This window comes from Canis lupus, chromosome 25 (assembly GCF_003254725.2).
Source record: "Canis lupus dingo isolate Sandy chromosome 25, ASM325472v2, whole genome shotgun sequence".
NCBI classification, from domain to species: domain Eukaryota; kingdom Metazoa; phylum Chordata; class Mammalia; order Carnivora; family Canidae; genus Canis; species Canis lupus.
In genome coordinates, this window is record NC_064267.1 from 48816159 (window position 1) to 48829686 (window position 13528).

Sequence of the window (13528 nt, forward strand, 5' to 3'; positions counted from 1 at the left end):
TATTTATTTATTTTTAAGATTTTATTTATTTATTCATGAGAGAGAGAGAGAGAGAGAGGGGCAGAGGCACAGGCAGAGGGAGGAGAAGGCTCCACGCAGGGAGCCCGATGCGGGACTCAATCCCAGGACCCCAGATCACACGCTGAGCCAAAGGCAGATGCTCTACCGCTGAGCCACCCAGGCGTCCCTAAGCAGCGTATTTTTAAAAACTGCACCACTCGTTAGCTATCTGTGGATAAAGATGTGTTTTGAGCGCCTGGTTTTGAGTTTCCCAAACTGACGAGTCATGGGAGGCGCTAGGCCTCTCCCGCGTTCCTGTCAGCAGAGTACCCTGTCCTCTCGCCTCCCGCCTGCACTGGGTACACATTAGCGCTTCGTGTTCTGGCTACAAGCACAGGGGCGGGGCGGGAAGGACGACTCTGGTCCCCCCAGGGCCTCCCCACCGTGGTCCTGGCCGAGTGGGAGCTGGAGACCTCCATGAGCCCCCTTCCCCCCGCCCACGTGAGGCTGATGCTGGAGGCTGGGAGATCCTGGGACTATCTGAAATGGGGGCGGCGGTGCTGGGCCGGGACTGGGCCGGGCTGAACTGGGCTGAGCTAGGATGAACTGGGATGAACTGGGCTGAGCTAAGATGAACGGGGATGAACTGAGATGAACTGGGCTGAGTTGGGCTGGGCTGGACTAGGCTGGGCTGAACTGGACTTAACTAGACTGAACTGGGCTGAGCTAGGATGAACTGGGCTGAACTGGGCTGAGCTAGGGTGAACTGGGCAGGCTGGGAAGGGTTGGGGTGGCTGTGACTCAGTGGGACAGGCCGGGGAGGGCGCACGGACTCCGGAAGCATGAGCGAGCAGAAACGGAAGCACCTTGCCAACTGGTGATCGATTAGTCGGCCGCGGGGGTGATCCGTGTAAGACCGAGCTGTGACCGCCCGGAGCCCGTGGTGAGAACAGGGACCGAGGCTCCCCGCTCCACCCATCTCCTCAGGGCCACGCTGGCAGGACGGGGCCACTGTCGTGCTACCCTAATGCCCTGGGGAAATCAGCTAACTTCGCCAGGTGGGGGGCCGTCTCCCCGGGAGCCGCCGGGGTGTCTCTGTGCTGGGGCAGCGTGGGGCCGATCCCCGGGGACCGCCGAGGCCTCCGCCCGGCTCGGCCTCCCTGAGCCTCCACATCCCAGCACCCTGGCCTCCCCGGGCTGCGGGCTCCTGTGCACCCACAGGCCCCTGGCCGGGAAGCTGGGCCCTGACAGTTGCATCGGGCCTTGGGTGCCACTGTGGCCGAGCGCCAGGTGGGACGGCTTCCCCTGTGGCCGTGGGGAGCAAGGCTGCAGGCCAATGCGGCCGTATTTTTAGATGACCCCATTTCTTTGCCGCCTTTGGCTCCCACGACAAATGGTGACGCCAGGGCTGCCCCAAGGCCAAAGCCGTGGTGTGACCCGGAGCCTCTGGATCCAGGGTCCCTGTCAGCAGCCTGCTGAAGCCCTCAGGGACGCCTCCTCCGTACCTCCCTGGGCGCCTGCTTTAACCACCAAAGACGTCCCCACTGCCCTCAGGGACCCCGAGTTTCGAAAGCCTTTGCTCACCAACCTGCATTTCCCCGTGAGAGTCACCTTTCCCCGGTTGGCAGGTGAACGGAAGGCCACTTGGGTACCTGGCAAGAACCCTTAGAGAAGCCAGGACACCAGGCCCTGAGCTGGGCCTCCACGTGCCCCCGAGCCTCCAGCTCAGGCTCTACAGCCCCCCCCAGTGCCTCCCGGTGTCCGCCCTGGTCCCTGGGGGCCCGGAGGCCTCGGCCTCCCTGATGGGGCCAGGGTGGGCCTTCAGAGCGGACAGCCTGGGAGGACAGCCTGGGAGGAGCGGCACCTCGGCCCCCGCAGCCCCTCCCTCCCAGTGCAGACGGTGCTAAAAATACCCTCTGTCCGTGCCCACGTGGGGCCCAGCCCAGCCCAGGCCAGCCCAGCAGGCCCTCCGTGGCCTGAGTTCTCAGAGGTCCAGGGGCCGACGGAGAGGTAGGGTCCCAGGGGCTCGGGGGGTGGGCACCGGGGAACGGGAGGTGGGAATTGGGGCAGGAGCAGCAGGGGGTTACGGCAGGATAGCCGCGGGGTGCAGAGATTACAGCTGGGGACGCAGCCCCTGCCCTGGGCAAGCCGGGCCCCTCGGGGTGCGGGGCGGGCTCAGCCGGCACACTCCCGCCGGTGTCCTGGCCCAGAGGTGGGCGCGGGGAGGCCGGGCCACCCCTCCAGCCACAGCCAGGACCCCAGCGTCCAGTCGGTGGCCGCGGCTGGCTCCAGGCCGGTTGTGTTCCGTCTGCTCAGGCCCTGCTCACTCCCGGCCTGGGCCAGAACCAGGCCGAGGCTCAGACACTCCAGAAGCTCCCGCCCCGTCCGTACTGGGACCGCAGGGGGCAGGTGTCAGCAGGCGCGGCCGAGGCCCTGCGGGCAGCTGTGGGACACTCTGCCCAGGAGCCCCCGAGGCTCTAGCAGCTGGCACAGGGGGCGCCAGGAATGTGACGCCGCGGGCGCGGGGGCTGGGGGCTCATCTGTCGGCGGCCTCCCCGGGAGGGGGTCAGGCCCGGGGCCCCAACCTGCCCTGTCCTGGCTGGGCTCCTGGGGTCCGTTCCGCTCTGGTGGGGCGCCGGGGGTAGGGGGGGGGAAGGGGCCCGGCCCCCACCCCCGCCTCGGCCCCAGGCTCAGCAGGGCCCCCCCTGCCCCTTGGCACCCACAGCTCCACTGCACGGGGCTTTCTTACTTAGACCACACTGATTCCACCGAGCGCCTCGCTCTCCCAGGCCCCGCTGGCCCCTTCCCGTTGATGTCCCCGGAAGGCGCCCCCTGGTGGACAGACCATTTCCCGGGGGTGCAGCCTTTTTGCAGTTGTAAGAACGGGGGTGAAATTTGGGGCAGCTTTCTTGGGGTGAAACGTCAGGAGGACAGAAACGAAGATGCACGTAATCAAATAAGCCAGCAGTGGATTTGCTGAGTCGGATGATACGAACACTGATTCAAAATCGCTCTCCAGAAAGTTCCCCTTCATTGCAACTGCCTTTACCAACCTGCACCCTGTAACCTGGGGGTTCAGTGCATGGACCCCGAGCCTGGCTCCCCTACTCCCTCACTGCGTGACCTTGGACTAGTGACTTGAGCCTTTTGTGCTCATGTTTCCCACCTTTACGTGGACCCTAGGAGTCCCCGCCTGTGCGGTTGTCTCACAGGCCCGGTGGGGAGAGCACATGTCCCCCTTGAGACGTGGGGAGTGCTGTGACCACAGGACCCCTTCCCCCGCCAGCCTCTGGATCTGCAGTTGAGGAAACCGGGACCAAGGTCACCCGGCAAGGTCACGGCAGTCCCAGGCTCCATGTAACTGTGGGGAGTGAGGATCGGTGGGGCGGGAAAGCTTTCAAAGGCCCTCATCACCCTCCCCAGCAGGGTCAGATCTGGGAGCAGAGGAAGCCACTTGGAGGTGGGGCCCACAGGGATCCCCGCTCCAGGGGGTCTGTCCTGCATCGCCCAGAGTCCTGGCGGGGTCCAGCTGGCCTCGTCCCGCCCTGGTTGCCCGGCCGGGGGAAGGTCTCTGGCCCTCTCTGAGCCTCAGCGTCCTCCTGTAAGACTAACGCGGAGCCAACGCACCGGTCCAGGGGCGGGGGAGGTGAGGTGCCGGGCGGGGCGCTTCCACATCCACGATGCTCAGCCCGTGTTGGCTGAAGGTGGAAACGGCCGGACGGATGGGCGACTCGGGCTGATGAGCCGTGTGCTGCGCCGCTGACCCTCCCTCCTGTCTCCGCAGGACCAGGGCGCAGGTGGGCGGCAGGGCCCCACGCCGGCGGCGGCCGCAGCCATGGTGCGCACCGTGGACGACCTGGACTTCCACCTGCCCTCGCACGCCCAGGACATGCTGGACGGCCTGCAGCGGCTGCGCTCTCAGCCCAAGCTGGCCGACGTCACGCTGCTGGTGGGTGGCCGCGAGCTGCCCTGCCACCGCGGCCTCCTGGCGCTGAGCAGCCCCTACTTCCACGCCATGTTCGCGGGCGACTTTGCCGAGAGTTTCTCGGCGCGCGTGGAGCTGCGGGACGTGGAGCCGGCCGTGGTGGGGCAGCTGGTGGACTTCGTGTACACGGGCCGGCTGACCATCACGCAGGGCAACGTGGAGGCCCTGACGCGCACGGCCGCACGCCTCCACTTCCCGGCCGTGCAGAAGGTCTGCGGCCGCTACCTGCAGCAGCAGCTGGACGCCACCAACTGCCTGGGCATCTGCGAGTTCGGGGAGCAGCAGGGGCTGCTGGGTGTGGCTGCCAAGGCCTGGGCCTTCCTGCGGGAGAACTTTGAGGCCGTGGCGCAGGAGGACGAGTTCCTGGAGCTGCCCCAGGACCGGCTGGCCACCTGCCTGGCCAGCGAGCTGCTGCAGGTGCAGCCGGAGCAGAGCCGGCTGGAGGCCCTGCTGCGCTGGGTGCGCCACGACCCCCGGGGCCGGGCCGCCCACCTCCCCGAGCTGCTCAGCCTGGTGCGCCTGGAAGCCGTGCCCAGGGCCTGTGTGCAGCAGCTGCTGGCCACGGAGCCGCTGATCCAGGAGTCAGAGGCGTGCCGGGCGGCCCTGTCCCAGGGCCACGATGAGGTGAGCGAGGGGCACGGAGGGGAGCCCCGGAGGCCCCACCCTGCACGGGGATGGAGAGGACAGAGCGCATGGCCCCAAGGGGCCCTGAGCCTTGCAACTATACCTGCCTTGGGCTGATACCTGAGAGGGCATCGCGATTCACCCCCTGTGCTCCCGTGTGTCCCACACCCTGGACGTGGGAGGAAGGGGAACCCAGGAGCGCTTGTTCCCACCCCGGGTCAGAGCCCACAGCTCACTGGGGACAAACCTGGAAGTGGACCGAGGGCAGCATGAGAAAGGCCAGAGCTGGGCTAGGGGCATCCCGGGAGGGGTGGCCAGTCTGGGAGGGCTCTCCGGAGGAGGCGGCTTCTCAGCCTGGCCCCAGAGGAGGAATAGGAGCTTGGCAGGAGGGAAAACCATCCAGGAAGATGGCACAGCTTGTGCACAGGTGAAGAGGCACAGATGGGCATGGCAGCAGGCCACCACCTGCCCCTTAGGAAGCTGCCTGAACGTTCATGGGGTGCAATTTCCTATCTGCTGGCGGCGAGCCTGGCAGGCAGGCAGCTCTGGACACACTGGATGTGACCGAGAGTGACAGAGCCAGTGAATCCGTCTGTGGCTGGGCAGCCGGCTCGGGGCCTTACTCTGGAGGAGTCCTCAGGGGTCAAGTCTGCGGACAAAGCTGTGGCTCAGGCCAGGCTCGGGGTGGGTGGCGGCAAAGTACTACCGGGTGCTGCTGTCAGGCGCCACGGGGCACAGCGGGCTGGCCTGGGGCTGGCGCCAGCTTGGGGCCCTGTCCCCGCGAGGCGGACCCCTTGGAGTTGCGGCTGTGGGAGGTCCAACCTTGTGCAGGCACGTGGGGGAGCCCTGGGGTCCCGGGAGCTCGGGGCAGTGGCTCCTTACCAACCCGGTGGGAACCCTCCGGCATGTCCCGCCCGGCCGGGGTCATCCTAGCTCAGCAGCCGCATGCTGGCCCCGGGGAGGCACCGGGGGCGGAGTCGGGTTGGCTCCCGAGTGGGTGCCGGAACGCCTCTGGCAGGCCTGCGGGGCTGCTGGGAGGGAGTGGCCCTCAGGTTCGGGGCACACGTGCACCTGCTGCGCCATCTCCCCCGGTCCTGAGCACTTGCCACCATCCCCGGCCCCACGGTGCTCACACACATGTGCTCACACACACACGGGCACAGACGCTCCCACCGCCCCACGTGTGTGCACCAACACAGCTGCCCCCAGAAGTCCTGCCTCAGAAAATGCCCCCGAGGCCTGTGAGCACCGAGGGCCCCTCGCGGGGGGGATGCAGTCACCTGCGCCCTAACCCCGCCTTCCTGCCCCCGCCCCCCAGGCGCTGCTGGTCCTCCCGCAGAAGCTGGACGAGGTCCTAGTGGTGGTGGGCGGGCGGGCGCTGGAGGAGGACGAGGAGGGCGCCGAGGAGCCCACCCCTCACCCCAGAAACTTCGCCTTCTACAACACCAAGGCCAGTGAGTACCCCTCACGCTGTCCCCGCGGCCCCACGTGAGCCACCCCTGTCCCCTGTGCAGGGGGAGGGAGTGACGAGCACAGAGAGCAGGCCGTCACGGGGAGGGGAGGCGGGCAGCGGGGCTCTGTGGGCCCCTCACCCTCCAGCCGAGGCCCCAGCTTCGGCCTCCTGGGCCCTGGAGGGTCTGCTGCCCAAAGCGCCCTGGGTGCCCAGGGAACCCTGACCCCAGGGACAACAGGCAGTGGGGCTGCAGGTGGGCCGCAGGGTAGGAGCCCGGGCACGAGGTCAGCTCCAACAGCCCCCAGCCGCGGCCTTCCAGCAGGTCATCCTCGCTGTGGAACGGGCTCCTCGCGTGGCTGGAATGAGGAGGACCCCACGGACACTGGGGCCCCACCGCAGGGTCACCCGGGAAAGGGGGGTGTAGGAGGGCAGCAGAGTCTCTGGAAGGGCCACGTCGGCCCTTGGCAGCTCCTCCGGGAGCTCTGATGAGCCTCCGCTGGTGCCCCGGGGCCCCCGGGCCAGTCACCAGCCACCCCTGTGGCGTCAGCGGCTGGCGGGTTCCAGGACGCGCGAGGCCGGCTGTCCCAGGTCAGGGGCTGACGAGGGGATTTGGGCGCTGACGTCAGGTGATGAGCTCTGCTGGCTCGACCCGGGAGCAGCTGTCCCTCCAAGCCCGAGGGGAGGACGGCAGGGGGCACGCTGGCAGGCAAAGGCCTGGTGACGGCCGGGCAGGCCTCACCCTGGGGTGACACACACATGAGTCAGGGGGACATGCAGTCCCTGCCCAGAGGGCAGGTGCCCAGCAAGGCCCGGAGATCTGCACGTCCTAAGACGGTCGTAAACAGTCCGCGGCCACTCCCCAGGGGACCGCCCCACGCCGGGTCTTCCTCAGGCCTGACCTGAGCGCCCAAAACGCGGCCGTTTCCTCGGAAAAGCATTTGCTCATCTCTTGTCTCAACTTAGGCTCACGTAGCTCTTTCTTGAAGCTGGGCCCGACGTGGGTGTGTGACCCTGCCCGTGGCCGTAGTGACAGTAGTCCTCAGGGACCATGACGGAGGGGTGGGTCCTCTTCTATGCTCCCCCCGCCTCCCGGTGAGGTGGGAACCACCCCCTGCACAGAGGACCGGGCGGAGGCTCCGGGTTCCCCGGGCCCACACAGCGGCACTCGAGGGCTGGGGTCTGGACTCGCCGTGTGTGCTGCAAGGCCCCCGGCACCCTGGGTGACCCCGGCACCCCCACCAGCACACAGCGCAGAGGGTGCTCAGGGCAAGGGAATGAACGATGAGTGGGGAAGTGAATGAACGAATGGTGGCCGTGTTCTAACCCACTAGGGACCAGAGGTCAGGCCCTTTGACCCGCTACCCCGTCTGGCCGGTGGGACCCAACCCAGGGGGTCAGTGAGGTTGCCCTCAGGTCAGAGCGAGACCCGGTCCCCGGAGCAGGGGCGGCCTCCACACACAGCCCGGGTGCAGTCCTGTGTCCAGTCTGGGTGCTGGGCTCCGGGGGCGGCGTGGGGTGGGGGGCGCCGGGAGGCCGCACCAGGCCTGGTGGGGGCTTGTGGAGCAGCCAGGGTGTCCCCCCACCACCCTGCGGCCGGCCGAGCCCGCCCCTCGGCCCTCCCCCGGGGAGGGAACAGCCCTGCGCCCACCGAGCGGGAAGAGGCGCCGGGGGTGGGGGTGGCGAGGGGACGCCCCGGCAGCGAGCTCGGCCACCCTGACCCCTCTGCCCGTCTCTTCCGGCCAGAGAGGTGGATGGCGCTCCCCGACTTCCCCGACTACCACAAGTGGGGCTTCTCCCTGGCAGCGCTCAACAACACCGTCTACGTCACAGGTGCGCAGGCGGCGGCTCGGTCGGGCAGCTGACCAGAGTGCACCCCGAGACTCCGCTCTCCCCTTCCGCTCCGTCAGGAACCTTCCACACTTTTCCGTGATGTGCAAACAAAGAAAGTTAAAATCCACGGGTGCACACGTGGGCACAGGGGACCGTCCCCCGTTCTGTGTGGCGCACAAAGCCAGGGCGGACTCACCCCTGCACCCGGGGCCCCCCAGGGGGAGCTCCCTCTGCTCTAGTGTATCTTGGAGCTCGGGGGCCCATAGAAAGTCTGGTTGGGGAAAGAGCGGCCGCTGTGAAGATCTGGAACCACCGATCCCGTCCTCCTTGCTTACAGGGCAGGTCACACAGCTGCCCTGTGCCACCTACAGCCCCCCACCCTGCCCCGGCCCAGAGTCTGGCACCGTGGGGACCCGGCGGGGGGGGAGGCAGCAGGACGAGCCTGGAGAGCCCGGGCTGGGGGGCACCTGAGGGCACAGACTCTCTCTCCAGGGGGCTCCCGGGGCAGCAAGACGGACAGCTGGTCAACCACCCAGGCCTGGTGCTTCCCCCTGAAGGAGGCCGCCTGGAAGCCGGTGGCACCCATGCTGAAGGCCCGCACCAACCACGCCAGCGCCGCGCTCAACGGGGAGATCTATGCCATCGGAGGTAAGGCCTCCCCCCGCCTGCGCCGGCGGCCTCCTGCTCCCGGAGCCCCTGGGAGCCTCCCCAGCCCATGGCCTTGCCGGGGACCAGGGAGCCCCGCTGGCCTCGGGGGCCGCAGAGGCACGGCTCCCCATGCTGCCCTCGGGAGCTCGCTGTCGGCGGTAAGCTGGGCTGTGCCCCCTGCGACCTGGGCATCCCGGGGGGAGGCTCGGGCTTGAGCCCCCAGAGCCAGCTCCAGCGTGGATCCTGGAAACAGAGCGATGGCGGGGCGCACTGCAGCCTAGAGCTGCCAGCAGAGACGAGCACCCCCATCCCCAGAACCTTCTGCTCAGGGTCACCCCCTCTGTGAAGCCCCTGAGGGCAGGAGACCCACAACGGCCCCCCCCACTGTCCCCCCGCTCCCGTCGCACCCCCAGCCTGAGCACAGAAGCCCGCCTTGTCCCCCCTTGCGCCCCAGAGCCGTGGCAAGGAGTCACCCCGGGGACCCTTCCAGTTAGATAAATACTGAAAAACAAGAGGACCGGCTGAGCAAGCGCTTGCCGAGGCCTCTGTGGGTGACGGACCGGCCTTGAGGCCACTGCCAAGAGCCCCACCTGTCCCGGCCAGCCCCGTCCCCCGCGATGGCTGCCGAGACCGCCCCGAGAGCGGGAGAGGACACGGACACCCAGGGGCCTGAGCCCAACCTCCAGCATCCCCTCGGCCCCTCGCAGCCCTGACCCCCCAACCCCGCAGGCACCACTCTGGACGTGGTGGAGGTGGAGACCTACGACCCCTACACAGACACCTGGACGCCCGCCAGCCCCGCCCTCAAGTATGTCAGCAACTTCTCTGCGGCCAGCTGCCGGGCCAGGCTGTACCTGGTGGGCTCCAGCGCCTGCAAGTACAACGCGCTGGCTCTGCAATGCTACAACCCTGTCACAGGTGGGGGACATGGGCCCCGGGGCGCAGACATGCAGGGCCACCAGCCCCTGCTACCGTGGCTTGGGGTCGAGCGGCAGGGGCTGAAGGCAGGGAGCCGCGGGCCCCCACCTGACCCCTCCTTGCAGCCCACAGTCCCACTCAGCGGGCAGGCGGGTGGGGGCCCCGGGGATGGGTGGCCCCAGGGGTGCAGGGAGCAGCCAGTCACAGGCCTCTTACAGATGGCCGCAGCCGCCTCAGAGCGGATGAGGCAGGGGAGGGGGGCGGGAGCCCAGGGGCAGGGACCCAGGGGGTGGGTCACAGGCACAGAGCCGCGGCCCCCCCCAGCCTCGGGGTGCAGGGGTCGGGAGGCAGAGTCCCAGGGCAGGTGACGGGGAGCCCATCTCAGGTCCTGAATGCCACCTGGCTGCTGCGTCTGCCTGGACCTGGCCCCACGGGCCCGGAGGAGTGGCCCCGACCTGCAGGTCTTGGTGGGCGCCCGCCTGGGCTCTGGGCCCCGGGCCCGGGTAGGGCTCAGCTGGGCTCTGTGGCTCAGTGGCCTCCTGGCCCTGCCCCTCACCCCCTCATCCCTAGGATGGGGGACATGACCGTAGAACCCATTTTGCAGGGTGGGTGTAAGGGTCCCCAGGGCCGGTGGGGCCCGTAGCCACCTGAGCTGTCCAAGCCCCCTGGTGAAGGTGGGCCCCGTGCCGTGTCCCCGCAGATGCATGGAGCGTGATCGCCTCGCCCTTCCTCCCCAAGTACCTGTCGTCGCCGCGCTGTGCCGCGCTGCAGGGAGCACTCTACCTGGTTGGCGATAACACCAAGAAGGTCTACGTGTATGACCCCGGGGCCAACCTGTGGCAGAAGGTCGGTGTCAGGCTCGCCTCCCAGGGCGACACCACCTCCCGCCCAGGACTCCTGACACTGCAGAGCAGAGAGGCCCTGGGGACGCTGGGGGCTGGGGGTGTCACCACGGGAGCCGACAGTGAAGGGCTTGCTGAGGCCCAGGGCCTGGGCTGAGCCCCCGTGAGGACAGGAGAGCCAAGGACCGAGGGCTCCTGGTACCCAGGGGTGCTCGTCCCCAGCACCCCAGGGGTGGGCTGTTCTCTGGGAGCAAACCCAGGCTGAGCCATGGGTGCTTTGGGGACAGCTGTGGCTGAGAAGGCCCTTCTGTCCTGGTTGGCCAGGCCCCATGGGGGTGGCCACGCAGGGAGAGGACGGATGGTGCCCAGAGCCCATGGCGGTGGCCTCAGCACTAGCCCGACACCCTGGGGCTGCCCTACCTGCCTTAAGATTTCTAATTCCTAGAGGCCTGAGGAGGTGGCCCTGGCCGGCTGGCCAGGAGCAGGGCCCCTGCCACCCTGCTGCCTGCAGCTGTCCCCGGGCATCAGCACTCAGCTGCCCGGAGGCCCCCATCACAGGGACAAAACAGGTGCAGGGTGGCCCCTGCCAGGCGGGCACTTTCTTTCTGGGCCCTCCCAGCTGGGCCATGGCCAGGCCTCTGCAGGGCCCACGCCGCTGCTCCGGGGGGCATCGCAGCCACGACGGGCTCCGCTTTGCCCTCCGCAGGCCTGGCGGGGGGTGGGCTGCCCGTTAGCATCCTCACGTGGAGGCCACCGCCGGGCCTCCTCCTTCCCACGCACACCGGGCTCTTCCAGGAGGGCCCACACCTGTCTGGCCTCTGGCTCTCACCTCACAGGCCCCGCCCAGGGCACCTCTGAGGCCAGGGCTGAGGTAAGAGGTACGGGGGCCAAGTGAAGGTCCCAGGGCCCCAGCGGCCCCTCGTGTCTGTGTGTTTGGGGGGGTTGGGGTCAGAGCTGCGGCCACACCTGTCCCGTCCCAGAGAGGCCCTGCCCAGAACCCGCCCGGGGATGCAGCTCCAGGCTCAGGCTTCCATGTCCCCCTCGCCCCGCCTGACACCCCGGCTTCCCCCACCAGTGAACTGGGGCCTAAGAGGCCACGGGGCCTGGAGCAGCGTCCTGGGGTTGTGGGCCGGAGAGGAGCGCAGCGGGCTCTTCCCACTAGCAGGGCAGGCACAGGGAGCCTGGCTGAGCTCCCAGGTGGCAGGAGTCCCGGCGTCCCCGCGTCCCCGCAGGGCGTCCCTGTGCCCCACCAGAGCCCCACCCCACCCCCCGCCGCCGCCCCACGGGGCCCTGACCACGGCCCACCCGCAGGTGCAGTCGCTGCACAGCCTGCACGAGAACGGCGCGCTGGTGCCGCTGGGCGACGCGCTGTACGTGACGGGCGGCCGCTGGCAGGGCATGGACGGCGACTACCACGTGGAGATGGAAGCCTACGACCCCGGGCGCGACGCCTGGACCCGCCACGGCTCCCTGCCGCGCCTCTGGCTCTACCACGGGGCCTGCACCGTCTTCCTGGACGTGTTCAGGTGGACGCAGCCCTTCGGCCCGGCCCAGGAGCACTGAGCGGGGGCCTGGCTGCGCCCCGACCCGTGTCTGGTCGGGCTGGGCCCGGCCCCCTGGGACGCCAGGGAAGCCGCCCGGGTGCCCACAGCCACTGCGCTCACCGCGCCGGGAGGCTCGGGCTCCGGCCCAGGCCCTCTGACGTCGGGCAGGAGCCCAGGGGCCTGGGCCGAGCGCTGCAGGACCCTGTGCTCTCCAATGGTGGCCGTCCCCGGCGTGTGTCCCCTCGGGGCTCCTGAAGGACTTGCAGCACACAGCCAAGGTCCCGGGGTGCGCCGGCCCGGGCCCCTGGGCCTGCCTGGTCCACAGCTGTGTGACCCCTCAGGCTGCACGTCCCCAGGCCCCGGGAAGGGAGGAGGCGGGGCGGGGCCAGGAGAGGGGGCGCTGCCTATGTGGGGGTTGAGGGGACCCAGGGTGAGCAGAGGGGGTGCTCCCCGGCCAGGAGTTCCCCTGCTTCTCCAAGGCGACAGTGGAAGTGCCCAGCGCAGGCCCTCGAGGGGAGCGGAGGGGGTCCTGCTGCGGCTTCTGGGGAGGCCTCTTGTTGGTGCTTCGCTCCCCGTGGCCGCCTAAGCGAGGGGTGCGCCCAGGGGGCTCCTCCTGCCAGCACGCGGCGGGACTCTGGGTGCCTCGCGTCTGCCCCAGAGCCCCCGAGTCTGACTGGGGTCCCACGTGGACCCGGTTCAGCGCCCCTGCTCCTTCTCAGGGTCCGTAACGAGGCCTCCCACCGAGGGGCTCTCACCGGCTGCTGCGAGCTGCGTCAGGGACACGGGCTCCAGTCGGGGGTCCTAGGTCCAGTCCGCCTCCGGCCCTGGCCCTGCTTGTGCTCGGGACCTCCCCGTCCCTCTGGACTGAGTTTCCTCTCTTGAAGGCTCTTCTTCGAAGCCTCCTGGGGACCAGAGTGCAGGCTGACATCCTGCATTCTGAGGAAGGAGTCCCTGGGTCCCTCCACAGCCACCTTGTCACAGACCTGCCTCCTTTTGCCCCTTTCTTGTGGGAGAATTGAATTTGCCTCCCCCTCCCACCCCCCAGGGCCTAGAGCAGGGCCTCCCGGGGGGCTGCTTCCAAAGGAGCAAGAGCCCCAGATCTGAGGCCGCCTGGTCAGCGGGTGGAGTGGATGAAAATGAAGGTGATGGTTCCCGGGATCCTCGAATCTTTCCGTCCGGACATCTCTGCAACGTTTGCTAAACAGTTATTGAAGGGACTCGGCCAAATACCGTTTCAAAAGACCCGATGTGTCAATGGACTTCTTTTTTTTAATCGCGAATGGGTAGTTAAAGGGTGGTGTTCTAGACTATGGCCTGCCTCTGCTCCTGCACACCTCCTGGCAACGGGGGGCGGGGGCAGTGCCTGGGGTGGGGAAGCACATCCCACTCCAGGGCCTGCTCCTCACCTTTGGGTGCCAAACTGCCCCTCGTCTGATCGGCTGAGCCGCCCCTATTCAGGGGCACCCGGGTCAGCCCCATCATACCCTATGGGGTCCCAGAAGGAAGCAGATGACCCGTGAAATTGAGTAACGGAGGACAGTCTAACAAAGGGGCTCTTCCAAGGTGTGGGCGGGGGGCAAGAATTCAGCAGGGCTCAAGAGGCTCCCAGTGGGGAACGCAACGACAGTGGGGAGCTGTCACCAGCCCCCTGCCCTTCTGTGTGGGAAGGAGTGGCCACAGCCTC

General features: G+C 68.3%; 1 protein-coding gene across 1 annotated transcript; it reads left to right on the forward strand.

Moving 5' to 3' along the window:
• Positions 1 to 1462: 1462 nt before the first annotated feature.
• On the forward strand, positions 1463 to 13086 carry KLHL30 (kelch like family member 30). Its single transcript, XM_025463619.3, has 8 exons — positions 1463 to 2010; positions 3785 to 4609; positions 5928 to 6063; positions 7806 to 7892; positions 8385 to 8540; positions 9270 to 9458; positions 10159 to 10304; positions 11612 to 13086. Exons 2-8 carry the CDS (start codon positions 3836 to 3838, stop codon positions 11861 to 11863), a joined length of 1740 nt encoding a protein of 579 aa, XP_025319404.3. The 5' UTR covers positions 1463 to 2010; positions 3785 to 3835; the 3' UTR covers positions 11864 to 13086.
• Positions 13087 to 13528: the final 442 nt, after the last annotated feature.

What these genes read in the sequence shown, in the direction of transcription:
- KLHL30 (XM_025463619.3), top strand. Translation starts at nt 3,836, where the DNA reads ATGGTGCGCACCGTGGACGACCTGGACTTCCACCTGCCCTCGCACGCC. An exon ending in TGTCCCAGGGCCACGATGAG is followed by an intron (nt 4,610 to 5,927) that starts GTGAGCGAGGGG and finishes CCCGCCCCCCAG; the next exon opens with GCGCTGCTGGTCCTCCCGCA. An exon ending in CTTCTACAACACCAAGGCCA is followed by an intron (nt 6,064 to 7,805) that starts GTGAGTACCCCT and finishes TCTTCCGGCCAG; the next exon opens with AGAGGTGGATGGCGCTCCCC.